This window comes from Crocodylus siamensis, chromosome 8, assembly GCF_052110815.1.
Source record: "Crocodylus siamensis isolate JL-2025a chromosome 8, ASM5211081v1, whole genome shotgun sequence".
Taxonomy (NCBI): domain Eukaryota; kingdom Metazoa; phylum Chordata; order Crocodylia; family Crocodylidae; genus Crocodylus; species Crocodylus siamensis.
Window position 1 is genome coordinate 56,169,939 of NC_143402.1, and position 27,079 is coordinate 56,197,017.

At 55.5% G+C, this 27,079-nt stretch overlaps 1 protein-coding gene across 3 annotated transcripts in view; it reads right to left on the reverse strand.

Moving 5' to 3' along the window:
• The window catches only part of TRIP10 (thyroid hormone receptor interactor 10), a 33,432-nt gene that overhangs the window by 1,419 nt on the left and 4,934 nt on the right, over positions 1-27,079 (reverse strand). Inside the window, exons 1-14 of one of the 3 annotated variants that reach the window (XM_090059140.1) lie at positions 23,734-24,009; positions 16,083-16,198; positions 15,139-15,195; positions 14,056-14,203; positions 12,454-12,516; positions 11,886-11,990; positions 11,512-11,640; positions 10,923-11,069; positions 10,178-10,381; positions 6,523-6,690; positions 5,233-5,342; positions 1,804-1,936; positions 1,168-1,292; positions 324-454 (exon numbers count right to left, since the gene is read on the reverse strand). In XM_090059140.1, coding sequence (XP_089915266.1) covers positions 324-454; positions 1,168-1,292; positions 1,804-1,936; positions 5,233-5,342; positions 6,523-6,690; positions 10,178-10,381; positions 10,923-11,069; positions 11,512-11,640; positions 11,886-11,990; positions 12,454-12,516; positions 14,056-14,203; positions 15,139-15,195; positions 16,083-16,198; positions 23,734-23,994 — 1,897 coding nt within the window. In that variant the 5' untranslated portion in view covers positions 23,995-24,009. Of the gene's footprint in view, positions 1-323; positions 455-1,167; positions 1,293-1,803; positions 1,937-5,232; positions 5,343-6,522; positions 6,691-10,177; positions 10,382-10,922; positions 11,070-11,511; positions 11,641-11,885; positions 11,991-12,453; positions 12,517-14,055; positions 14,204-15,138; positions 15,196-16,082; positions 16,199-23,733; positions 24,010-27,079 lie in introns of those variants that run through there. The other 2 variants (XM_090059142.1, XM_090059141.1) reach the window with 2 other exon arrangements.

A 27,079-nucleotide genomic window follows, 5' to 3' on the forward strand; every position in this document is an offset into this window, starting at 1 on the left:
AGAACGCAGGCATCCAGGACATACATGCACACACGCATAAGTCCTAGGAGCCTGGGACATGTGCACACACATGTACAGACATACATCCACAAAACCCAGGCATTCAGGGTTCAGGACAAGCATATACACACAAAACCCAAACGCATCCAGGACACACACATGTAGACATATACAGAACCCAGGCATCCAGGATATGCACACAAAGACACACACAGAACCCAGGCATCTGGAACACACAGACACCCACACACACTCACACAGACACAGTGCACTCAGGCCTGGCCCTCCCATGATGCTTTGCCCTTCCCACCCTCCCGCAATACCTTCGAAGCGGTACATGGCTACACAGGAGCCAATGGGTGACACCAGCTCCTCTTCGAAGTCATCATCGAACTCAGTGTAGATGGGCTGGTTCAGGGTGTCTGTCCCGTCCTCAGAGTGGGGTGCATCAGGGCTGAGGAGGGAATGAGTGCTTAGTAGTTAGAGCAGCGCTATGGTGGGCCCAGATGCCTGGGTTCTATCCCCAGCTCGGGAACAGGACCGCACAGCTTGAAGAGGATGGGACCTGGAAGCCTGAATCCTCTCCCCCTCAGAGGAAAGTGGGGCTGAGGAAGGATATGGCAGACTAAGGGGGGCGCAGCTGGAAGCCCAGACACCTGGGTTATATCCTTGCACTGGGAAGGGAGTAGGGCTGAGGGGTTAGACCAGGGGGTGTTGGGAGCCCAGATGCCTGGGACCTCTGGGTGGGGAGCAAGGTCAGGACTGATGAGCTCAGGACTTCTGGGTTCAATTCTGACCTAAGGCAAAACCCTACCCTGATGACACCAACAGCTCCCCACCACTGCCTGCCCCAGCCCTGGTCTGGTTGGAAAAGGAGGGGGCACATCTCAGGGATCACAAGAACTATACAGATTCCTATTAATTAAGAGCCAGGAGCTCATTAGTGGCCAATGACCATCCCCCCTGCCTCCAGCTACCAGGAAGAGGACCCCCCCCACACACACACACACAATAGCACCATGACAGCCCGAGTGGACATAGTTTCCCTGGCACCCCTGACATCATGTGATGCCAGGTATCGAGGACCCCTGGCTTGTCCCACCCTGGTACATGGAGCTGCATGTCTCTCAGGCTTTCCCACAAGCCTGCCCCCCCCAAAACCCTCACCTGTCTTTGTCATGGGAGCTGACATTGTTGTTGATGGCACTGGAGGGGTCCAGCTGGTGCCCACCACGGGGCGCATTGTCTGGGCGGTTGCTCAGAGCTCGGCCCTCAGCGTCTGCCAGCCACGACTGGGGTGGGAAGGGAGAAAGGGGGGGTCAGGACTCAGGCTGCCTTCCACCCCCCACAGTTGCTCCCTGGTGGGTGGCTGAGGGTGGTACTTCAGACAAAGTATGTGTGAGAGGGGTCTGGATCCACCCAACCTACCCATGCCCCGCCCAGCCAGGAGGAGGGGCAGAGCAGCTGGAGAGAGCCCAGTGCCTCAGCTTCCCCACAACCATTCACAGGGTTTGAACCAGCCTCTGTCCAGCCCCCAAGCCTGAGAGCAAAACCCAGGAGTCTGAGCTTCCCAGAACCACCCCCCGCAAACCACTAGACCACCACCCACTCCCATACACACCCTGTGCCTCCATTTCCCCATCCTGATCCCTGACCTCTAGCAAGTCAACACCCCACCACACACATACGCACACTTCCTTGTACCTCAGTTTCCTCATTGTGATCCCTGGAATGCCCCAGAGACCCCCAAAGCCAGTTACAAGGTACCAGTTCTCAATGCGCCTTTCCAGCCCCTCCCCCCACCTCATATTTCTGGATCTCCAGCCGCAGCTTCTCAATGGTGCTGAGGGTCTCGGCAATCTTGGGCTCCAAGCTGGCAGGGTCACCCATCTGCGGTGTCTTCTGGTACACGTCCTTCATCTTGTTCAAGGCATCCCTGTATTAGGGAGGGTGGGGGGGAGAAATTTAAATACCATATTGCATTATACAGAACACACACATTTCCCCCCTGAAGGATCTGGGACTGAAAAGGTGACTGGGAGGGAGAACAGAACTGATCCAATCCACACCTGACAGCACAGAATTGTCCACACTACTAAACTTTGATACCCAGGTTAGGAACATTGGTGGGGGAGAGGGGAATGACCCATCCCTATAGCTGATGCCAGCAAGAAAACCGCTGGGTATACACAGAGCTAGCCCAAGAGTGGATCTTAATCTGCTCACACCCTGCACTCCCACTAGAGGGCACTGCCAGCACAAGATCCATGGGGGGGGGGGAAAACTGCCCATCTACCATATTTGCCTATCTACTATACAACATGCTCTCTCCCCCCAGAAAAACAGCAGTTGGCACCTGGGAGCATGCATTATATGTAAGAGATTCGGTAAGAACAGGTGCAGCTGTTTCCCAGCAAAACCAGGGACAGATTCTGCTCCCCAGCAGCTGCTACTCAGTTTCTAAAGACATAGATTTCATAGACATCAGGGTTGGAAGGGACCTCGGGAGATCATCGAGTCCAGCCCCCTGCCCAAAGGGCAGGAAGTCAGCTGGGGTCATAGGATCCCAGCAAGATAAGCATCCAATTTACTCTTGAAGGTGTTCAATGTAGGTGCTTGAACCACCTCCACTGGCAGACTGTTCCAGACCCTGGGGGCTCGGACAGTAAAGAAATTCTTCCTTATGTCCAGCCTGAAACGGTCTTGCAGGAGTTTGTGACCGTTCGACCTCGTCATCCCTTGGGTCGCTCTGGTGAACAGACGTTCCCCCAGATCCTGGTGGTCACCCCGATAAACTTATAGGTGGCCATCAGATCACCCCTGAGCCTGCGCTTTTCCAGGCTAAAGAGTCCCATGGCTCTCAGCCTACCATCATAAGATCTGTTTTCCTGACCTCTGATCATGCGCGTGGCTCTCCTCTGGACTCTCTCAAGCTTCTCCACATCCTTTTTGAATTGTGAAGCCCAAAACTGGACGCAGTACTCCAGCTGCGGCCTCACCAAAGCTGAGTACAGGGGGAGAATGACGTCCCGGGATTTGCTCGAGAAGCATCTATGGATGCAAGCCAGCGTTTTGGTCGCTTTACTAGCCACAGCATCGCATTGCAGGCTCACGTTCATCTTGTGGTCAATGATGACCCCCAAGTCTCTTTCTTCTATAGTGCTATCCAACGTAGCACTGCCAAGCCTATAAGGGTGCTGCAGGTTTTTCCTCCCAAGGTGGTGAACCTTGCATTTTTCGGTGTTAAACACCATCAGGTTCTCGTCCGCCCATTTGCTGAGCTTGTCCAGGTCAGCCTAGATCACCCGCCTATCTTCTGGCGTGGATGCTTTGCCCCAAAGTTTGGTGTCATCGGCAAACTTGGCCAGTCCACTCCTGACTCCAATGTCCACATCGTTAATAAAGACGTTGAACAGTATGGGTCCCAGAACAGAGCCTTGAGGGACCCCACTGGTCACAGGGCACCACGATGAGTGACTGCCATCAATTACAACCCTCTGGGTCCGACCACGGAGCCAGTTGCCCAGCCAGCGGATCGTGGTGGAGCCAAGGCCACAACTGGCCAGTTTGGCCAAGAGGTGATCATGGGATACCAGATCAAAAGCTTTTCTGAAGTCAAGATATATGACATCAATCTCTTCTCCCTCGTCCAGGTGATCGGTCACCTGGTCATAGAAGAAAATGAGATTGGTCAAACAAGACCTACCCGCCACAAACCCATGCTGGCGATCCCTTAGGATGTTAGCCTGGGCCAGTCCATCAAGGATAGCCTCCTTAACAAACTTTTCTAAGATCTTCCCCAGGATAGAAGTCAGGCTGATGGGCCTGTAGTTAGCTGGATCCACTCTCCTCCCTTTCTTGAAGATCAGCACTACATTGGCCTTCTTCCAGTCTTCAGGCACTACACCAGAGCGCCAGGAGTTTTCAAAGATCCGTGCCAGGGGCTGGGCTATGACGCTCACCAGCTCCTTGAGTACCCTGGGGTGTAGATTGTCAGGGCTAGCTGACTTAAAGGCATCCAGCTTCTCAAGGTGTCCCTTCACGAGGTCAGCATTGATGGAGGGTAGGGGATCCCCAGCGCCCAGATCTCCCTGTCCCACAGCAGGCATGGGCGTCCCATGGGACTGATGAAAGACTGATGCAAAGTACCTATTTAATAGGTTGGCTTTTTCCTGGGCGTCAGTTGTCAGTTGCCCCATCTGGTTTAGCAGGGGTCCAACATTGCCCTTGCTTTTCCTCCGGCTCCCCACGTATCTGAAAAAGGACTTTTTGTTGTCCTTGATGCCTGAAGCTAGTTGGAGTTCAGTTGCAGCCTTGGCTTTCCTGGTTTGGTCCCTGCAGGACCGGACCAGCGCAGAGTAATCCTCCTTGGAGGTGAATCCCGTCCTCCATCCTTTGTAGGTTTTTCTTTTTAGCCGTAGGAGGTCCGCTAGGTCCCTGGAGAGCCAGGGGGGCTGCTGTGCCTTCTTGCTGCCTTTCCTCCGTGTTGGAATAGATTTAACTTGTGCATTGAGGATCGCTTCCTTGAGAAGCAACCACTCTTCTTGAACTCCCAGCTCCCTGGGGTCATGGTCCCTGAGGGCCTGACCGACAAGCCTCTTGAGCTTGTCAAAGTCAGCTTTTCTGAAGTCAAGGACTTCTGTGTTGCTGACTGACTTGCCAGCTTTACGGCGGATGGTGAAGGTGATCAGCTCATGTTCGCTGTCACCCAGCTTCCCATTGATCACTAGGTCGCCAATTAGGTTGTCCCCCATAGCCAGTACCAGGTCGAGCAGCGCTTGCCTCTCTGGCCCATAGACTTCTTGAGTCAGGTAGAGGTCATCCACGCACGAGAGAAAGCTTTGCAACCGCTCGGATTTTGCTGAGTGATCTTCCCACAAGATGTCCAGGTAATTGAAGTCACCCATGACAACCAAGGTCCTGCAGCAAGCGGCCTCAGTCAGGTCCCGGGCGAACTCCTGGTCAAGCTCAGGACTTTGAGTGGGAGGTCTGTAGTAGATTCCCACCGTTGTGTCCCCCTTTGTCCGGCCTTTCCCAAGTGAGGAGCGTCTTCTATTCCATGGCACATTATATGCAAAAATATATGTCCCCTCCCACCAAATGCTGCGTGCAAGTCATTCCCCCTCCCTTGGTTGCCCCCATGCAGCCTGCTCTGCACCCTAGGGAAGTGCATGCTGGGAAATAAAGCCTAGTCCATGGCAGGGCTGTGGGGTGGGGAGGGGGGTCAGGTACCTCTGGTCAATCTCCTTCTGCAGCTCCCGGTTCCTCTCCTCAATCTTCTGCTGCAGCTTCTTCCTCCGCTGCTCTGGGGGCAGGTGGCTGAAGTCCTCAGTGATCACAGGCTGGCAGGACATAAGGAAATGGTTAGAGCAGCTGCCTGGAACTGGCTAGAGGCTACTGGGATGCTCGGGATTGTAGCTGGCTTTTGTGGGGAGCACTGGTTTTACCCCAGCACAAATCCCCCCTGCACAAGAGAGAACATGATGGATCATCTCACTGAGGGCAGACCCCTTGCCCTCTCCCAACCCATGGGAATGGGACCTGCCACTGCAGACGGAGAGGGAACAAGTTGGAACTGGCACCATTTCTTGTGTGGGGGGTGTAGGGGCCAACTGTAACAAGATCCGGCCGCCTCTGGGGTAGAGTGTGTCAGGCCAGGTATGAGATACAGCTGCCCCTGGAGTGCAGTGTCAGGGGCCAGATATAACAGATGCAGCCAACCCTGGGGTGAAGCTTGTTAACAGCTATATAACAGATGCAGATGCCTCTGGGGTGGGGGGGGGGGTGTCAAGGCCAGATGTAACAAGAGATGTGGCCGCCTCTGAAGCAGGGGGTGTCAGGGGTTGGATCTAACAGACATGGCCAGCTCTGTGGTGGGAAACATCAGCTGCTGAGTGCAACAGAGATGAGACTGCTTCTGGGGTGCGGTGCATCAACAGACAGAGATACAGCTGCCTCTGGGGTGGTGTATCAGAGACAGGGTATAACAGAGATGTGGCCAACTCTGGGGGCGGTGCTAGATATAATGGATTCAGCCAGCTCTGGGGTGGAGTGTGTCAGCGGCTGAGTATAAACACGAAAACAACTGCCTCTCCGGTGGGGATATGACAGCTAGTTTGCTCAAGGCTCTGTTCTCTTCCCAGGGCTGGTCTCCCTGGCCCAACTCCAATCCCACAATGTCCCAGTCCCAGTCTCTGTGACACTGGGCACTTATCACTGGGGGAGGAGGAAGCAGTGCATTATGGGAGCTGGAAAGCCATGCAACACCCACTCCCACCCCACGCTCCATGGGCTGGGCTTCCTGCTCAAACTCTGCCCCGTTCCACGGCAAAATCACTCTGGACATTTGCAAGGCATTGTGGGAGGTACCATTTTCACAGCCCCTAGAGAAGAGCAGGAATGACACCTCCCACGAACCGTCGCAGCAACAGTGTCAAATCTTGATGACTTGGGTTTTCCAAGTGGAATTTTTTCACCTTTTCCCCCTTTTTTTGCCCCAAAAATCCTCCTTCCCCAACTTACCGCCCGCCTGAGGCTGCGCAAGGAGGCGACGCAGGGCTTCACTGTCTTATTGATCTCGTTCAGACAGTAAGACAGCGGGTCGCGGGCGAATTTGGGGGAGCGAGATCCGTTGGGAGCCAATGGGGCCAGAGGAGGGGGGAGGGAGCTGGCCAGGGAGTGGGGTGGGGGCTGGTGGAGGACAGACATTGGTGGGGGAAACACATGGACACACACAAGAGGGAAGAAATTGCTGTAAGAAAATCAAAGAAAGGCAGAGACGCAGGAAACAGAGGCACACAGAAATAAAACCACACCCAGCGTGGGCAAAAATTGGGGATGGAGGGGGCAAAAACAGAGAAGGAGGGGCAAAAAATGGGGGAGAGGGGGCAAAAAAAACAGGGGGAGGGAAACAAGCAGCAATACCACCACCCACCAGCAGGGGACGACAGGGGCCAGAGGAGTCACCTGCCAGCAGAGGGCGACAGGGGCCAACCACTGGGCCGTGACAATGGGACCAGGGTGTGTAATGGCCCCTAGGACGCTGGACAGGACCAGTCCCACCTGGAGCCACCTGGTGCGAGTGGGAGCCTTGCTGGTCCCTCCCAGTAGCCCTGATGATCCCCAGAGGTGCATTGAGGGGAGAGCACAAAGGCTCATGGGAGCAGTAGTTCCAGCCTATGGGAAAAGTCTGAGGGAGTATTACCCCAATGGACTACAAGTCCCATGAGGCTGTGAGCTACACAGACTCTGGCCAGGACCCAATGGTATGCCTGGCCCCTACCCCCTCCCATCTGCTGAGAAAACTACAGGGGGGAAATGCAAAATCTCTTCCCATACACCTCTTTGGGGCTTGGGGGGGGGGCCACAGGTGAGGAGAATGCCACATTTACACTCCTCCCTCCCATCTCTCCTTCTTCCAAATATTGCCCACATTTCTCTGGGAAAGAGTCTGGGGGCTCAACCAGAGGAAGGAGCTGGATTCGCTACTCTATTCCACAATACCATATTTTCTGGCAAGCAACATGCAGTTTTTCCTCCCAAAAAAGGCTGCTGGAAATTGGTGTGTGCATTATATGCAGGAGATACGGTACGAACAGCATCCACCACTCACCAAGGGAGGCTGCAGCAGCCCAAGGGAGCAGGACAAGATGGAGTATACTCCAGGAGCATGTTATAGACAAAATAATATGGTAGGCAGGGGAGTCTTACCCAAATTGCCCAGCAACTGCTACCCCTCCCTCCAAATGCCCTGATGGGGGACGGGGAAAGGGACAAGGGGTCCACCCTGAATCCCAGCTCTGTTTGGTCTGGCAGTCCAGGCCGGACCCCTCCCCCAAGCAGGTTGCAGGGCCGGGAGGGGCACGCTCACTCGCGGAAGCAGGAGGTGTTTTAGTTCATGCACAGAGCAAAGCAGGAAGCCAATGTGAGCCAGACCCCTCTGAGGTAGGAGAGGGGAAAAGGGGTAGGGGGTACATCCAAGCCCCCTGTGGGCCTCCCACAGCAACTGGAGTGGGAGCAAGGGGCACCAAATTGTCCCCAGCTCCCAGTAGAAAATACTGTATCTACTGTATAAGACTGTATAAATAAAGACTGCATTTGCCATGTATGTTTACATATATACCATATATACTCACATACCACACGCCAAAAAATTGCCTTCCAAAACTGGGACATGGGGCTTAACTCAGGAAGCACTGGTGGCATTTCTGTTCAGGGAGTCAATGGACTGCATGGCTCATTCAAAGCTGAGTCCTGCTAATTGCTCTTTCCTCCAGTGCTGCTAACAACCCAATCTCCTTCCTTAATGTTCTACTAATCAAGCTAGCCTCTCTCTAGCAATGTCACTGTCCTCCATGAGCTAATCCCAGTCTCTCCCCTAAATCACAGCACTGTTGCTTTTAGCTCTTTACAAAATTTTTGTCCCACCCTCCCCTGAAATGGAATCTAGGCTTAAGCGGCAGCTGGGGTTTCAGCTTTTGGCTGAGCTGTCCACAGCTGCTGCTAATTCAGCAATTAAAAGGTTAAAAAAATCCTAGCTGTTGCCTCAGCAGGAAGTGGGGTGGGGACAGGGAGCAAGCCATGCCCCTGTCCTTTGTGGCTGGAAACCCCCTTCCTTCTGCTTTCAGTGCCCCAAAACAAGGGACAGGTCTTATTCAGGAGGTGTGTGTATACTTGAAATTACAGTACTCTTGGAGTAGTTAGGATGGGAATGGGCCTGCATAGAGTTCCTTCTTCCTACTGGGCAACCCAGATAGTCCCAAGGCACCTACAACTAGCCACAGCACTCACCTGCCCCATCCTACCCAGTCTTTCCCAGCCCAACACCAGTTCTAGCCCCAACCCAGGCTGTTTCCCAAGGTAGGGGCAGAGAATCTCTAGGGGCAACACAAAGGTAGAAGACACATAGGATGGAGGCACAGAAAAGACGGGGGGGGATTGTGGCAGAGGCCAGGGCCGGCAGGTGTGGGGAGGGAGTAAGTCACAGGGAAGGGGCAGGGATTTCCCATTATACCCCTGCCCATCATGCTGGGAACAGCCTTGGCTTAAGGAGCCATTGGCCCAGTCCCAGGCAAGAGGAGGCCCAAATCATGCCCTTCCCAACCTCCAATCCAGCCCAGATCCTAACTGCTGCTCTAGGAGGAGGCAAGAGAAGGAGATACAAAGCAGCCACCTGGCAAGAGAGCCTGGAGCCAGGAACGGGCTGTTCCGATTGGCCGATGACAGGGTGGGGCATCCGGGGCATGAGTCATGAGGAGCTGGAAGGGGGTGGGGGGTGCACAGCAGAGGCAGCCAAGGGAAGGGGGTGGAGTCTGCCATGAGTGACAGGCGATGCAGCATAGAGGGCAGGGCATACATGACTCCAGCCAAGACCGATTTGGGGGGGAGAGGGGTTGAGGGGCAGCTGGGTCTTCCCCCCACCTAGAAAAGGGGGGTTAGGTTGGTTAAGGCCAGATCTGAGAAAAGTGGGGTCCAGTGGTTAGAGCAGCCTCAGGGAGCCTAGGTTACCCACACAGCTCTGGAGGGTGTGGTATTCAGTGGTTAGAGCAGGGCTGGGGGCCCAGGCACCTGTGTCCTCTGTCCAGGTCTGGGGGAAGCAGGGTCTGGTGGTTAGAGCAGCCTCAAGGAGCCAGGAGGCCTGGGTTCCCCACACAGCTCCAGAGGGAAGGAGCAGGGCCCAGTGGTTAGAACATGACTGGAGCCCGGATGCCTGGGTTCTCTGCCCAGCTCTGGGGGAAGGGAGCAGAGCTCAGTGGTTAGAGCAGCATCAGGGAGTCAGGGCTCCTGGGTTCTTCTCTCCAGCGCTGGGAGAAGAGCGGGGCTCAGTGCTGCAGTGGCTGGCATCCCGGACTCCTGGGTTCTCTGCCCCAGTGCTGGGAGGGGGAGTCCAAGCCTTGAATCAAGCCCAGTGAATCGAGGCAGGTTTACACTGGGTAAGTGCTGTGCATCGGCAGCTGCCCCAGGAACCCTTGGGACCAGAGGCAAGTCCCTGCTCCCTGCCATGTACCTGTGGGGGGTGAGGGGTGCAGAAGGAGGAAGGACTCAAGCTTTCAGCACCACCTGGTGACTTGGGGTGCTATAACACAGACACGGCCTAGGGTAGCAGATGGTCCCAGAATAAGTGAAAGCCCAGGAAGACACGGTTGCAGGGTGTAGCCTAGCCCCTGGCCTCTCTTACCTTGCTCTTTTTGCTGAAAGGCCAGCGCTTGGCCTTGTTCTTGCCTAGCAGGCGGGGGTCCAGCCGGACATCAGGGGGGCCGCGGGGAGTGCCCAGGCTGCTGTCAGACGAAGCACGGTTCATGGGCTGGCTGAAGTCCTCAAACTCCACGTCTCCTGGGCGCTCAAAGCCAGACTTATGCAACTCAATCAACAGCTGGGAGTCCTAGGGGTCATGGGATCAGAGTTCCCCAGAGAAATGTCCAACCCCACCCTCCCTGGAACTGCCCCTGCTAGAGGGAAGGCTTCATGCCCCCAAAACAGGCTGCACCCCCCCACCCCAGCCCCCAAAACAGGCTGCACCGCCCCGCACCCCAGCAGGACAAGGAAGAGAACCCAGGAGTCTGGGCTTCCCTTCACTAACCATCAGACCTACCCCCCTCCCAGACCTGAGACAGAACCAAGGGTCCAGGCTCCCAGGTGTTGTATCCAACCCTGCACCCCCACCATCCCCAAAACAGGAGAGAACCCACGAGATCTGGCTTCCAATCTCCTATGCTCTAACCTCATGTCCCAGAGCTGGGGAGCAAACCCAGGCATCCAGGTTTCCAGCTCCAGTTGCTCCAACCCCCACTGCCTCGCCCCCCCACCGCACAGTGCCAGGGAGTGAACCCAGGCCTCCAGGCTCCCAGGCCCACCTGTGTCCCCTCCCAGTGCCAGGGACCAAACCCAAACATCTGGGGCTCCCCCTGCCCCGCCCCACTCACGCTCTTCTCGTCCACAGCCTCAGCGGCCACCTTCATGCCTTCCAGACACTTGCCCACGATGGGCATCACTTGCCGCTCCGTCTCCGAGAAGAGCCCATAGCTCTCACGCAGCCGTGCCGTCCGCCGCTCGTCCATCTCCTGCAGCTTCTGAGGGGCAGGGGGGACCCCAAAAGCTCCACTAAGGCCCCCATGGTCCCATCATCCCCACTCCCCTCGCAAGGCTGAGACATGCCAAACTCATTGCACCTCCTGTGCTCCCTGCCCCATCAGATGCTCTGCTTTCTGCTCTCTGCCCCTGCCCTATCCCCAAAGGGGCCTGGGACACTACCTGGAAGAGGAGGGGTGAGGACTGGGCTCTGATCAAGGGAGTGGAGTCCTAGCAAAGTGTGGGGTCCTAGCAAAAGAGGGAGGGAAAATTGTGCTCTAACTATGGGGGGCAGGGCCTAACCAAAGGGGGTGAGCCTGGGATCTAATCACTGGGACATCAATGGGGTCCTAAGCAAGGGGCAGGGCAGAGCTCTAATCAAGATGGCGGGGATGGGGTTTAGCCAAGGGGGGCGGGGCCTGAAGTAGGGGGACAAGGCCTTACATTGAAGATCTGGGGCATCTCCAAGAAGTAGAAGCGGTTCTGGTCCTGGTTGAAGTGCTGCAGGCAGGCAGCGTACTCATTCTTGCTCTCCTCTGCCATGTGGCCCCGCACATGAGCCTGCTGCTTGGCCTGTGGGACCAACACAATCAGCTTGGGGGCCTGGAAAGACCCCAGCTCCCCCCCTCAACCCACCTGGCCGGCTTGGCTTGGCCATGCCAGGAGCTGTACAAACCCCCAGCAGAACAGAGAGCTCACCCCATGGCAATGCAATGCCTAGGACCTTGCTGAGGGCATTGGGGGGGGGGGGTTGTGGTGCCCCCTACCCCAGCCACTACCCCCTGGGCCACAGGTGGGGAGAGAGAGCAGGTTCCCACCTTCTCCACATCGGCCTTGGTGGCATTGATGTCCTGGTCCAGACGCTCAGCCGTAAGCAGGGCCTTCTCTGCCTCCCGGCAGTCACGCTCAAACTTCCGCTTGCTCTGGGTAGGGAAGAGGAGGGAGTGTGGGGGAAGCTGGGGACAGGATGGCTGAGCCCTGCCTCATCCACTGCTGTACTTTCAGCTCCCTGCCCCATCAGCCACTCTGCTTTCTACTCCCTGCTCTACACCCCATCCCTCGTTTGCCTGCTCTGCTTTCTGTTTTCTCCCTAATCTGCCTTGCACCATGCACCCAGAGGCTCTCCTGTGTCAGTCACAGCCCCCTACCCAGATTCACCCTCAATGAAGAGGACAAAAAAAAGTCCCCTCCTTCCCTTTGAATCGAGGCTCTGCTTTTCCTTTCCCTCCTTCTCTCTCCAGCAGATGTTCAGGAAATCCCAGCCTGCCCAGCACAGCTGGATCCCAGCCCCTGAGCCAGGGCCAGGGGCTCCCAGGAGTAAGGTTGGAAGGTCAAGGGGAAGGGGAAGGGCAAAGGCCTGATCCCAGGGGTTTGCGGGAGACTCACATTATCCAAGAGCTTGAAGGAGTTCTCCAGCTGCTGCTGGGCCCGTCGCCCCTCCTGGAAGTGCTGTGGGGGGGTTTGGCGGGAAGGGAGTTAGGTCTCCATCTTTTCCCTGCTGCATAGCTACCAGCCATGCCAGCCTCGCATAGGGCCTCTCAAAGGATCCCAGATGGATCAGAGTACACTGGGCCCTACAGGGTCCCATCCAGCCCAGCCCCCTGCTCCAAGCTGTATCAGCCCCATCCAAACCCCGCCCCAGCAAAAGACAGAGGGCAGCGCTGTAGCCAAGGGCGGGTGGGGCCTAGGCAGAGAATCGGCCCTAATGTAGGCAGAGCCAGGAGCAGACAGCCCACCTCCTCCCACTTTGCACTAGGTCCCTAGCAAATGAAACCCAACAGGTTGTCAGTTCAAAACAGTCAGAGCTTCCTACACCAACGGAGCTCAACTGGATGGGCAGGGTCTGATCCCTCCATGGGCTTGATCCCACCAGCTGACCCAATCTGGCGACTGGGATGGGCGTGGTAGGGCCCCATCCGGCCACGTGGAGTGGGGGCAGTTCGGCCCCAATCCAGTCATGTGGGGGGTGGGAGGGGAGAGGGGAAGACTTGGCCCAGCCCCAGCCTGGCCCTGCAGGGGGAAAGGGGAATGAACCAGCCCCACAGGAGGAAGAGGCCTGGCTATGCCCTGATCTGGCTGGACAGAGGAAAAGGGCCTGCCCTAACTCCAACCCCCTCTCCCCATGGGGTTTGGGATTTTGGTGGCTGCATGAGGTGGCAGTATTGCCACTGCTTCCCCGCTGCCACACTTCCCAGCCAGTGTTGAGCTCCCAGGGGAAGTCAAGGGCTGAGGACTGGAAGGGTCCGGAAGATGCCAGGAGGGTTCAATGCACTGCAGAGACCCCTCTTCCCCATTCCCTGTAACAACAGGAGGAGGAGAAATTCATTCCTGTGTTATGATGAGATCATCATGAGGGGATCCACCATGATGAGGTCAAGGGGGTTCCACCACTATAAGGTCAGAGGCATCAACATGATTAGGCCAATGGGGGCAGGTCCATCAGGGTAAAAGCAACAGGGTGTCTATCATGATACGGTCATCAGGAAGGTCATCATAAGGGTATTAGGGATTCAATGCAATGTGGTGAACAAGGAGATCATCATGAGGAAGTCATCAAGGGGTGGGGGTTCACCATGGTAAAAGCAACAGTGAGTCTATCATGAGGAGGTTAAAGGGGAGGCCATTATGGTGACACAGCCACTGGAGGAGTCCATCATGGTAAAAGCAAAAGGGGACATCATGGTGAGGTCACTGGGGGGTCATCATGATGAGGTCCACAGGTGGGTGATCACAGCGAAGTCAATGAGGGGGGCAGGGTGCTCCATCCAAGCAACCACCAAAACTCAGAAGCCCAAGAGACACCCACAGCAGTGCACACACCTGGCTACCCCCAGGTCCCCCCCCACCCAACATTTCTCCAACCTCCCCACAAGCCCTTCCAATGATGAAAATCCCACCACCTCCCTTGGTGTCCACCCCCTGACATCTTCCCTAAGATCCCAGGAAAGGATGAGGGGGTTGTCCCCCCAGCCCCAAAGAGCCACTAACCGTTTTCCTCTCCTGCTTGAGCTCCTGGAGGTACTTGGAGAGCTCCACACAGATGCACGTCATGAGGTTCTCAGCCACCACCTCCCTCTGCCCAGCCAGGTCATTCAGCTCCTTCACCACCTGCAGGAAAGCCTGGTATTGGCAGAACCTGGATGAAGAGGGGGCAAAAAGAGCCAAGGGTCAGCTCAAGGAGCCATGGTTGCCCAGCCACAGCCCACCACCTTTGTGGGAACAGCCACATTCCACAAGAGCCATGACATGGGGATCTGCAGTCCCATGGGGAGGCTTGGGGGGCAACAAAACTTTGATCTCGCCCCAAAACACTCCCCCACCTGCTCCTGCACCAGGGTTGGAGGCTTGGATGCAATGCCCTGGCTGGCCAGTAGGGGACACCCTCCAGCCACAGGAGTCCAGTTAAGGACTGAGGGCTTGCTATGGGGCCAATGTGATGAGGTCATCAAGAGAGGGGGGTCACTGTCATGAGGTTGTGGGAAGAAGGGTTTGCTGTGAGGATCTATTGTGATGAGATCATCAAGGGGGAGTCATCAAGAAGAAGTCACAGGGCAGGGAAATCCATCATGAGTGTGTCATGGGGGGGTCATATGTGATGAGGTCAACATGGGGGGTCCACTATGATAAGGTCAATGGCGCAGAGGATAAAAATGCTGTCATCAGGGGAGAGGGGAGTCCATCATGATAAGATTACCACGGGGGCGGTCCATCAGGATGAGGTCGTGACAAGGGGGGGCATCATGATGAGATCACCATGGGGGTGAGGTCCATTGTGATGAGGTCATCACGGGGTAGGGGGGTGAGGCAAATCCATCGTGATGAGGTCATCACAGATAGCCAGGGCCTGCCAAGCCCCTTAGCCTGCCCTCCTCCCTCTCACTGTCCAGAGACCCACTCCCAGTTCTCCCAATATGAACTCAGTGAGTCCAGGCAAGGTCTCCAGGCTGGATCAAAAGCCCCTGCACCCCCTGCCATAGACCCAGGCCCTGACTGCTTAAATGCTGCTGAGTCTGGGGCGGGTCCATCCACCTGTCTGTCCCTGCATCCGGCCCAAGACATGCAGACACTTACTTGGCTTCCAGATCGTCTCTCACATTGCGCTTGGGCAGATATTTTTTCACCAGGCTCCTGGAAACGAGAAGTCAAAGCTAAAAACAGCCTAGATGAAACTCCCAGGTAGCCCCCTCCCCTCCCCCACACCATCCTGCCTAAAAAAGAACACAGGAGTCCAGGCTCCCAGCCCCCACCGCTCTCACCTGCCAAACACCACTCCAAACTAGGACAGAACCCCGGTGTCCTGGCTCCCCGCCCCTCCCCACAGTAACAGTGACCCCTGCTGTCCTCCTAGAACTAAACACAAGGGGATTCAAACCTATTATCCAGTGATGGAGCTGGGTACTCGGATACCTGGTTTCCAGCCCAGATCTGGAAGTGGGGTGGGGAGGCACAGAAAACCCGGGCTCTTGCTTTCCACACCACCAAGAAGAAAAGCAAGAGTCTGGGTTTGCTGTACCTCCCCACGCCACTTCCAAAGCTGGGATGGAACCCAGGTATCCAGGCTCCCATCTCCATCCCCCCACCAAGGGGAGGAAGTGGAGAGAAGAACCCTAACATGTGTCAGAGGCCCCATACTACTATGGGAGGATTCTCTGGGGTTAGGGCACAGACATACCTGAGGCCAGTGACAAGGCATTGAACAGGACCCGAGGACCACAGTTCTGATGCAACTGGTTCCCCCCACCCTCCATGGGGCCACAACCTGACATGCCACAGGGGAGTGTCTTAATACACACACCCCCACCCCAACCCCACCCAGGAGTTCTGGGCCCCGAGGCCCCCCTCTCATCGTAAATACAAGACAGGGAACCCAGGCATCCTGGCTCCCACCTTTCCTGCTCCAACCCATCCCCAGAGCTGGTGTAGAACCGGCATCCTGAGCCCCCGTAGCTCTGTTCTCACTGGCGGCAGGAGCCTAGGCAACCTGGTCCAGGAGTGGTTGCGACCCCTGCCCCTACCTCAACTGCTTGGCGTAGGCCTGCTCGATCTCTGTCCGCTCCTTGACAAACTTGATGTACTTCTCAGCCAGGTCGAGACCCCACTGGGTGTGATGTTCAATGATGTCGAACTGGTCCTGGGGGGATGGACAGACAGATGGACTACATCAGTGCTGGGGCAACACAGCCCCTTCCCACGATGCCCTGAGGTCTGGCAGGCCCGAATCCCACCCTATGCCCTCCCAGTGTCACCCCCCACAGCCATGCCCCCCATCAATATCAGGCAACTTGCTCAATCTGTCACAGGCAGGCCACACGCCCTCTATCATATGCAGATCAGGCCACACCTCCTGTCATGTCAATATCAGTCCATGCTCCCCCCATGAGCAGTGGGCCACGCCCCTCCATCATGTGACTATCATGCCATGCCCCACAGCACTCAAGCCACACTGCCTCCATTACATCTCCATCAGGCCATGCCCTCATCTTGTCAGTATCAGACCACACCCCCTGATCTGTCCCATCAGGCCACACCCCCTCCATTACATCCCCATGATGCCATGCCCCCATCATGTCAATGTTAGGACACACCCCCTGAGGTGATGGTCAGGCCACACCCCCTCCATCAAACCCACATAAAGCCATGCCCCCATCATGTCAAGGACCCTGAACTTCAGAAACGCCAAGTTTGACTCCCTCGGGGAATGCATGGGCAGGATCCCCTGGGAGGCCAGTCTGAAGGGGAGAGGAGTCCAGGAGAGCTGGCTGTACTTTGAAGAAGCCTAACTGAGAGCGCAGGAACGAACCATCCTGATGTGCAGGAAACCTAGCAAGTATGGCAAGGAGTGGAAGCTTGGACAGATGACCAGGGAGGAATACAAGAGCACTGCTCGGGCATGCAAGGATGAAGTCAGGAAGGCCAAGGCACAATTGGATTTGCAGCTAGCAAGGGCCATGAAGCATAACAAGAAGGGTTTCTACAAGTATGTCAGCAACAAGAGGAAGATCAGGGGACATATGTGTCCTTTACTGACTGGGGGAGGCAACCTGGTGACAGAGGATGAGGAAGAGGCTGAAATACTCAATGCCTTTTTTACCTTGATCTTCACAGGCAAGGTCAGCTCCCAGATTAGTGCACCGGGCAGCAGAGTTTGGGGAGGAGGTGAGCAGTCCTCAGTGCTGAAAGAACAGATTAGGGACTACTTAGAAAAGCTAGACGTGTACAAGTCCATGGGGCTGGATGGGATGCACCTGAGGGTGCTGAGGGAGTTGGCTGATGTGATTGCAGCATTGGCCATCATCTTTAAAAACTTGTGGAAATCAAGGGAGATCCTGGATGATTGGAAAAGCACAAATATAGGGCCCATCTTTAAGAAAGGGAAGGAGGAGGATCCAGGGAACTACAGACCAGTCAGCCTCACCTCAGTCACTGAAAAAATCATGGAGTACATGCTCAAGGAATCCATTTCTAAGCACTTGGAGAAGGAAGTGATTAGAAACAGTCAGCATGGATTCACCATGGGCAAGTCATGCCTGACCAAACTGATGGCATTCTATGATGAGATGACTGACCCTGTGGATGGAGGGAAAGCAGTGGACATGATATACCCTGACTTTAGCATGGCTTTTGATACCATCTCCCACAGCATTCTTGTAAGCAAGCTGAGGAAGTATGGGTTGGATGGACTGTAAGGTGGACAGAAAGCTGGCTGGACTGTCGGGCTCAATGGGTAGGGATCAATGGCTTGATGTCCAGCTGGCAGCTGGTATCAAGTGGAGTGCCTCACAGGTTGGTCCTGGGGCTAGTTTGTTCAATATCTTCATCACAACATGGAAGATGGCATAAAGTACACCCTCAGAAGTTTGCAGATGACGCAAAGTTGAGAGGTTAGGATTCATAACAACTTAGACAAGTTGGAGGATTGGGTCAAAAGGAATTTCATGAGGTTCAACAAGGACAAGTGCAAAGTCCTACACTTAAGACAGAGCAATCCCATGCACCAGCACAGGCCAAGGGCTGACTGGCTGGGCAGCAGCTCTGCGGAAAAGGACCTGGGGGCTAAATCAGACAATAAGCTGAACATGAGCCAGCAGTGTGCCCTTGCTGCTAAGGCTAATGGCATCCTGGGCTGCATTAGTCGGAGTGTTGCCAGCAGATTGAAGGAAGTGATTCTTCCCCTCTATTCAGCACTGGTGAGGCCACATCTGGAGTCCTGTGTCTAATTTTGGCCTCCCCCACTACAGAAAGGATACAGACAAGTTGGAGAGAGTCCAGCAGAGGGCAACAAAAATGGTGAGGGGGCTGGGGGACAAGATTTACGAAAAGAGGCTGAAGAAACTGGGCTTATTTAGTCTGGAGAAGAGAACTGAAAAGGGATTTAATAGCAGCCTTCAGCTACCTGAAACGGGGTTCAAAAGAGGATGGAGCTGTTCTCAGTGGTGGCAGATGATAGTCTCAAGTTGCAGCAAGGGAGGTTTAGGTTGGATATTAGGAAAAACCGCACTAGGAGGGCAGTGAAGCACTGGAACAGGTTACCCAGAGAGGTGGTAGAAGCTCCATCCTTGGAAAGTGTTCAGACCTGGCTAGTTAAAGCCTTGCCTGAAATGATCTAGTTGGGGCTGGTCCTGCTTCGAGCACGGGTTGGACTAGATGACCTCCTGAGGTCCCGTCCAACCCTCATTTTCTATGATTATATGAATATCAGGACATGCCCCAGCCATCACATCAGTGTCCGGCTACACCTCCATCCTATGAATAGCAGGCCACGCCTCTTCTACCACATGAATGCCAGGCTATGCCCCCCATTATTTCAATATCAGGTCATGCCCCTTCCACTGTATCAATCACCTTGGGCATAACAGTACCACCCTGGGCATGGCTGGGGAGGGGGGTCAAAGGACTAGGCCCCTTTCACCCCTCTCTGGGGCATGGGGAGCAGGGGCTGGGTGATCTGCTCCAGCAGCAGACTTTGTACCTCCAACCTCCTGCAGAGCAGATGGGACACACACGAATGCACATGCAAACACAACCCAGGTGTCCGGGACACACACATCCATATGCATGCATGCACACACATAGGACCCAGGTATCCCACATACATACATGCACAGGACCCAGGTGTCTGGGTTACACGCACAGCATAGTCATCTGAGACACACACACCTGCATACATGCATGTGCACACACACAGACACAGGACCAAGGCATCCAAGATGCACACACACATGCAGAACCCAGGTGTCCGACACCCTGCACCCACTCTCACAATCAAGAACCCAGGTGTCTACAACGCATACACACACACTCACTCACTCTCTCACACGCCCACACACACAGAGCCAGGCCACACTGGTTCCCCCACATTCCTGCAGCTCCTCCCTGCCTCTTCACTGAAATGCCACCAGCACCACCCTGGATCTGCACCATGTATCCTGTGCCTGGGGTGGTGGGTATAATACAGCCCTCCCTCTCTTACCTCCTGACATCTATGGGCTAGCCCTGACCCCCATGGGGCTGAGATCTACCCCCCATAGGGGTGCCCAGCCCTACAGGCAGGGTCAAGGGGGCAGATCAAGGGGCCTGGCTAGAACCTGCTGCCCTGGGGAGGACACAAAACTCCCTGCTAGGGCCCAGGAGCACTTGGCAATGCCAGGCCCTAGCCAGGTTGGGACACCCACTCCCCAGGCTTCCTGCTCTTGCAGCAACCCAGGAATCCTGTTGGCAACTAGCTCCATTCCCAGCCTTAAACAGAACCAGCTCTTACCATATTTCTTGCATGGTGGGCAAACCAATTTTCAGCAGCTAAGTGTTGCAAGGCGGAGGGGGGAAGGTGCATATTGTACATGAGAAAATACGGTAAGTGCAGATGGGGACTCCCCTCCATTTGCTGAGATGGTTCTGCTGATGGAGGGGAGATGCTGGATGCTTGGATTTCTGGGCTCCCCTCCTAACTTTGGGCCCAAGCTGCAATCCCAGTCTCTCTGCACTGGTTTCCAGTAGACCCCACTCAACACCACTGTTAACGACCAGAGACTCCTGGGTCCCTTCTGCCCCTGCTAGCTCCACCCGACCTGTCTCTGCACTGCAGGCCCATCATTTGAACAGTCAAATCAGCTCATTTGCCTATGCAAATGAACAGTCAATGGTTAGCAGGAAAGGGGTTAACGTTCTTAAAGGGGTGGGTGGGGGGACCCTATGGACCCAGGAAAGCAACAGGCACCGACCTACAGCTCTGCGCGCAGGGGTTCGATCCAAGGGGACTGCCAGAGGCACCAGGAAGGGGCAACCAAGGAGTTAAAAATAGCTGCTCCCAAGAGCCCTGGGTTCCTTTTCCAGCCCTGGGTCCTGGGTTATAAACTCCAACAAGACCATTTCAGGCTGGACATAAGGAAGAATTTCTTTACTGTCCGAGCCCCCAAGACCTGGAACAGCCTGCCATGGGAGGTGGTTCAAGCACCTACATTGAATACCTTCAAGAGCACAATGGATACTTATCTTGCTGAGATCCTATGACCCCAGCTGACTTCCTGCCCTTTCGGCGGAGAGCTGGACTCAATGATGTTCCGAGGTCCCTTCCAGCCCTAATGTCTATGAAATCTATGAAATCTATGAAAACAGGCCTCATGACTCAATGAGAATAACAGAAAGACTCCAGTATTTGGGCTAACAGGAAAAACATGATCTTCCAAGGTCCCTTCCAGCCCTGATGTCTAGGAAATCCCCTCCCCTACTTGCTGATCATGGTGCAGGGGGTCTGGGAGCCCAGACTCCTGGGTTCCCCTCTCAGCTCTAAGAGGAGACAAGACCCCCAGTTGCAATCCCAGTCTCTCTACACTTCCCACAAGACCCCACACTCCCTTCCCAGAGCCAGGAGAGAACTCAAGAGTCCGGGTCCCCTCCTGCACCAGCTCCAACCACTACTCCCAACTCCCCCCAGAACAGAACTCGGGGGTCTGGGCTCCCAATGCAGACCCAAATCTTCTCTTTGGGGAAACCAGCTCAGACCAAAGCTAAGGAGGGTTCACCTGGCTTGGCCTAGGGGGATTGGGACCCTGGGTCCCTGTGCCAGGCACTACACACACCCACTGAGATCAGGTCCCACACCACCACGCAGGTGCTGTACAGACCTATAGAGACCAAGATGACCCAGTGCCAGGTGCTGTACAAGCCTGCAGAGATTGCAAGCACAACACCACCACGACAGGTGCAAGTCCACAGAGATCACACCCCCCACCCCTGCACCAGGTGCTGTCCAGACTCCATACATCAAGGCACTCCCCTTGTGATACCAGGTGCTGCACAGGCCTATAGATACCAAAGTGACCCACCACGCTCGGCTCGGTACGAGTTCCAGAACCAGGAGAATCCTGCCAGCGTGCCAGGCGCTGGACAGACTTGCAGAGGTCAGAACGCCATGCGCCTGCACCAGGCACTGAACTGGCCTCCAGAGACCAAGATGGCTCATGCACCAGGCACTGGACAAGTGAGAGAGAGCAGGGTGCTCCCTGCACCGTGCCAGGCACTCCACAGACCTGCAAAGACCAAGATGACCCATGGGACCAGGTGCTGTATGAGCCCCAGAGACCAGGGGGATCTGTCCACTGTGCCAGGAGCTGTACAAGCTTGGAGAGATCAGACCTCCCACCTTCATGCCACATGCTAGACAGACCCACAAGGCACTGTACAAGCCCCAGAAACCAAGGTACTCCCCTCATAGCACCAGGTGCTAGACAGACCTGCAGAGATCAAGAGGACCCCTGTGCCAGGCGCTGTACAGACCCAGAGACTAAACCCCATATCTCTGCACCAGGTGCTGTACAGGCTTCAGAGAGCAGGGCAGTCTCCCTCTGGTGCTGGACAAGCCTACAGAGACAGGCACTAGACAAGCCCCAGAGGTCAGGTTGCTTCTCCCACCCATGCGCCAGGTGCTGTACAGACCTATGGAAACCAAGATAACCCAGGCACCGTACAAGTCCACAGAGATCAGGATCCCACACCTCTGCACCAGGCACCGTACAGGCCTACAGAGATCAGGGCACTCCCTAACTACACTAGGCTCAGCACAAGGTCATAGAGATCAGGCCACACACTGCTGTGCCAGGTGCCTTACAGATCCATAGAGACCAAGCTGACCCACCTCCATGCCAGGTGCTGTACAGCCCCAGAGACCAAGGCACTCTCCCCACCACACCAAGTGCTGTACTGGCTCCAGACACCAAGGCACTCCCCTCACAGTGGCAGGCACTGGACAGGCCAGCAGAGACCAAGATGACCCATGGCCCAGGTGCTGTACAGAGTCACAGCTATCAGGACCCCGACACCCCCCCACCCAATCCCCCCGGCACCAGGTGCTGGACAGATCCACAGAGACCAAGCTCCCCACCTCACTGCCAAGCGCTGGGCAGGCTCCAGACATTAAGGCACTCTCCTCACAATGCCAGGTGCTGCACAGGCCTGTAGGGACCAAGATCACACACTGTGCCAGAAGCTGTACAAACCTGCAGAGATCAGCCCCCACACCAACCTCTGTACCAGGCACTGTCCAGGCTCTAAGGCTAACCTGGGCATGGCTGATGTGCCACCCAGACACCTGCCCACCAGTCAGTGCCCCTTAACAGCCACAAGCTACAGCTCAGACAGGCAAGGCAAGGGGGCCAAGACAATGGGAGAACCAGAGGCAGGGACTTCACCCCAGAGAGCCCTACACTCTTCGGCCATCACAGACATCTGCTAGAGAGACAAGGATCTCGGGAAAAACCTGCCCCCTGCCCCGGGCCATCCAATCAGTTCCTGCCTTAGCCTCAGGTCCCAGGGCTACAAATGCCACTAGGGTTGATTGACTGATTGACCACTTGCCCCTGTCAGCCCAGCACCAGTATCCCAGGCCAAAGGCCATGTAGACAAATCCAAACCCAGGCCTCACCAGAAAACCCACCCTCCTCCCAGCTTCTCCTCTTGGGATCAGGGAATGGGGGATGTGCACACACATGTAACGAGCTGCCCCGTCTCAAGAGACGCCCATAGACAGAGGTGCCTGTGACAGTACTTTCTCATGGCAGGAGCTGTGTAGCAAACAAGGCTGCTCACTGCTCAGGGCAGGATGCTTTCACTCGAAGCAGAAGACAAGGCCATTACTGTATTTTCTCACATTTAACGCATGGTCCCACTTGCAGCAGCTGGTTGTCATAAAGTCATAGTCAGAAAAGTGGGACTATAAGGGACCTCCAGAGGTCACATCTAGTCCAACCCCCTACCTGAGAGGCATAATTAGTCCCCACCCCAAGCATGTTTTATGCAAGATAATATGGTAATCCCCACCTTCCACAATAGACCTAACTCCAGTATGAATCAGGGGAGGAGAGATCAGGGGTGCTGTGCTCTTGATCACAAGCCTTGGCACATTGCCCAAGTTGCTCCCAAAGCCTTTCTCCTCCATACCCCCAGAGAAGAACCCGGCAGATGGACTCAGCACCCCCAGGAGGCTGGGGAAGAACCACCTGCCCTTGGCAGCCGGCCCAGAGACAGGCCATTCCAGCTGAAATCCTCTTTGCAAGCTGACAGTCACATCCAGTCCAGCCCCATAACTCCAGGCAGGATCAGGCCTGTCTGAACCCTCTTAAATGCCTCTCCCCTACCTTCCCAGTGGAGGGAAACTGAGGCATGGTTCCTTACCTGACTCCAGCTGAGCACATGGAAGGAACCCAGAAGTCCTGAGGCTGCACTGCACCCAGGTTCCCCCTGCCCTAATCTCCCTTCCCAGCAAGGGAGGGAGCCTCCTGGGACAGAGGGAAAGTGAGGCACAGCTCCACCTGACTCCAGCTGAGCCGGGACACAAGGAGCCCAGGAATCCTGAGACTTTGCTTCGCTCCACTTCCCCCACCCCCCAAGTCCAAATGCCAGTCCCCACAACACTTCCCCTTCCCAGTACAGCATGGAGGGAAACTGAGGCAAGGCTCAAGCTGACTCCAGCTGAGGCAGGAAATGAACCCAGGAGTCTGGGAGGCCAGGAGAGGGGCGGCTTCCAAGCGCCGGGGTCCCACATCTGGTCTCTATTTCCACTTCCTGCCTGTGTTTATTCCGGCTTTGCCAAGAGCAGGAAGTAGGACACAGGCATCCAAGCTCCCCACCCCCGGGGAGAGGCAGAGGGAGGGTTGAACCCACAGCCCAGATGCTCGGGTACTGGCCAGAGCTGGCAGCTTCTACACAGCGCCAAGAAAGGAGGAGGCAGAGTACGGCTCTGTTCTGGGGCGCCCAGATGCCTGGGTTCTCTCCCAAGCTCTGGGAGAAAGTACAGCCGAGGGGATTTGAAAACGAAGGGCTGGGAGAGCCCGGATGCCTGGGTTCTCTTTGCAGCTCTGGAAGAAATACACTCCAGCCACAAAACTGCAGAGAATAGGGAACCAGACATCTGGTTTCTACTCCTAGCACAGGGTGGGCAAGTGGGGGTTAGGGGTTTGAGCACAGAGGGCTGGGAGTCTGCACACCTGGGTTTCCTCTGCAGCACTGGGAGGAGAAATATGCTCAAACCACCAGATCCCAGAGGGCTGGGACCCCAGACTTCTTTTCTCTGTGCCTATTTGCCTTTTGTCTAGGCAGTCTGTGAACCTAGGGCAGGCACCACCTGGCACCTAAAAAACCCTACTGAAGACTAAAATCAACCCCCACCCAGGCCTGCACAGCCCCACCCAGCCCAGCCCCACTGTTGGCTGCCCATCCCTCCCTGCCCTTTATCTTGCCCAGATAACACCTTTGTTCCCAGATTCATCTGCTCCCTCCCTCCTCACAACAGCAATCAGGCCCATTGTCTGCACAGCTTTACCATATTTGCCCCTGGAATATAACATGCAACTCATCTGTGAAAGGCTGAATCAAAGAAAAAAGATCTCTCCTGGTAGCTTCAGGAAGGGAGCCCCAGCCTGCTCATTGTAATGCCCCCTCTACCCAGCAGAAACAGCTCTTATGGTATTGCTCACATAAATAAACACACTCCAATTTCTAGCAGCCGTTTTTTGGGGGGGAAAATGTATGTATATGCAAGAAAATATGGTATTATCTGCCAGGGGGTACAATGAAAAACTCAGCCCAGCAGCTTTTTTTGAGGAGTGGGGAGGGGGGGAGAGGGGGGAAAGAGCATGAATATGTGAGAAAATATGTTATTATACATCTGGAGACAACTAAGAGACGGCCCAGAAGCTTTTGGTGTGGGGGAATCTATAATATGTGAGAAAATATGGTACTGCCATCATGAAGAGAGCAGCCCAGCAGCTTTTTGGAGGGGAGTGCATGTATATGCGAGAAAGTACAATATTATTGGCCAGATACAAGACATCCCAGCTGCAGAGCAAGGCAGGGACCAGGTCAAGGTGGGGAAACTGAGGCAGGAAGCCCCAGAGGTGACATGTAGGTCCCATAACACTGTAAGAAAGCCAGATGGGGGTGGAGATCCAAGTGACTTTTATTAGCTTAAAAGGGCAAGTATGACATAACAGCAGGGGCTTCAGGCTCTGTGACCACCCCCCAGTCACTTTATCTACCCATACTGGTGCAGATTAGAAACCAGTTGCAGATTGCCAGTCCATCCATCTGCCAGCAGCAGGGCTAAGTGGCTGGCTGCAGCATGGGCCCTATGGGTGCCATGGACTAGCAAGGGGCTAGTCATGCCCATTTCCCCTCCCCACAACCTTTTTATCTTTGATGGGGTGTTTTGTATAGCAGTGAGCACAGCAGGGGTCCAGCTACCCCAGGGGAGTCTACCCCAGCTGGGGGCAGCTGTACGGGGGGGGGGCCCTCTCTTCAGTCAGGGCGGTTCCCACACAGCAGGGGCCTTCCCACCCCCCCACATCAGCCTCTGGGTCTTGAGATTGATCAGAGGACAGGACAGGATCTTGCCAGCTGACCCCCCCACCACAAGCCCTTTGACTGGATGTGGATCCCTGCTTTTCTAGCTTGGGATCCAGCAGCCAGCAGATCTCATGCCCCAAGGGGAGCCAACAGTGGGATCCACAAGGATCCCAGATCCCCAGCTGTCCAGATAAGATACAACCTCCCTTCCCAAGGCCTGGAGGGTGCCAGCCAGCACCCTTACCCACTGAAGTGCCCCATGAGGGGGGGAGGGGGAGGGGGAGGGACAAGCCAGGTCGGAAGAGGTTCCTTTCAAAGCCTCATGGGTAAGGCATCAGATTCGGTTTCTCTTCCATGAGATCCAGCCCCTGGCTCCCCTCCACAGTCTCTCAGGCCTGGCTTGGGGAGGGGCAGGGTCATGCCTCAGTTTCCCTCTGTTGAGACTCTGCCTCACTGGGAAGGTGGGGGAGGGGCATTTACGGGGGAAACCAGCCCAGCAAAGACCCCCATCTAATCCTGCTCCTCCAGTTCCTGCCCCTAAGGAAAAGCCAGGAGTTTTCAATGTCCCCCACCCCACAAGATCTGGGGAAATCCAGGGCAGCTGAATTGAAGAACTGAAAGCAGCGGAGGGAAGGAAGGGAGCCGGGTGAACTAAAAACAACCATACGACACATGGCAGCAGAGTGCTGCCCTGCCAGGCTGACCTGGCACCAGGGCTAGGTTGTGTAGGGCTGGGGAAGAGGCTAAAAGGGCAGCAGGGTTCAGACAGAGATCCCCTGGAAGAGGGACCCTGGGTTCAGGGGGCTTGTGGGAAGAGGAGAGATCACTAGGGAGCTGCAATGGTGGGGGTGTGAAATGGATCATTTCCCCCCACTGAAACCAATCAAGGGGGACCTTGAAATCCACCATAGGGAGGCTTGCTGGGGCCTTGAGGCAGATCACTGGGAGACCCCTGAAATTGATCAGGGTGGGGCTTGAAATGGATCACAGAGGGGGGCGCCCATGAGGTCAGATCTTTGGTAAACTGCCATGGCAATGTGCCCCACACTACTGCCATGCACTGAGATGGGGGCACAGAGCCACTCCTGGCTGGGAGGGAATGGGGGGGCAGTCATTCACCTGTGCTGGAGCCACCAGCCCCCCCACAGGTGCTGGGGGTACAACCAGGCATCCGGGC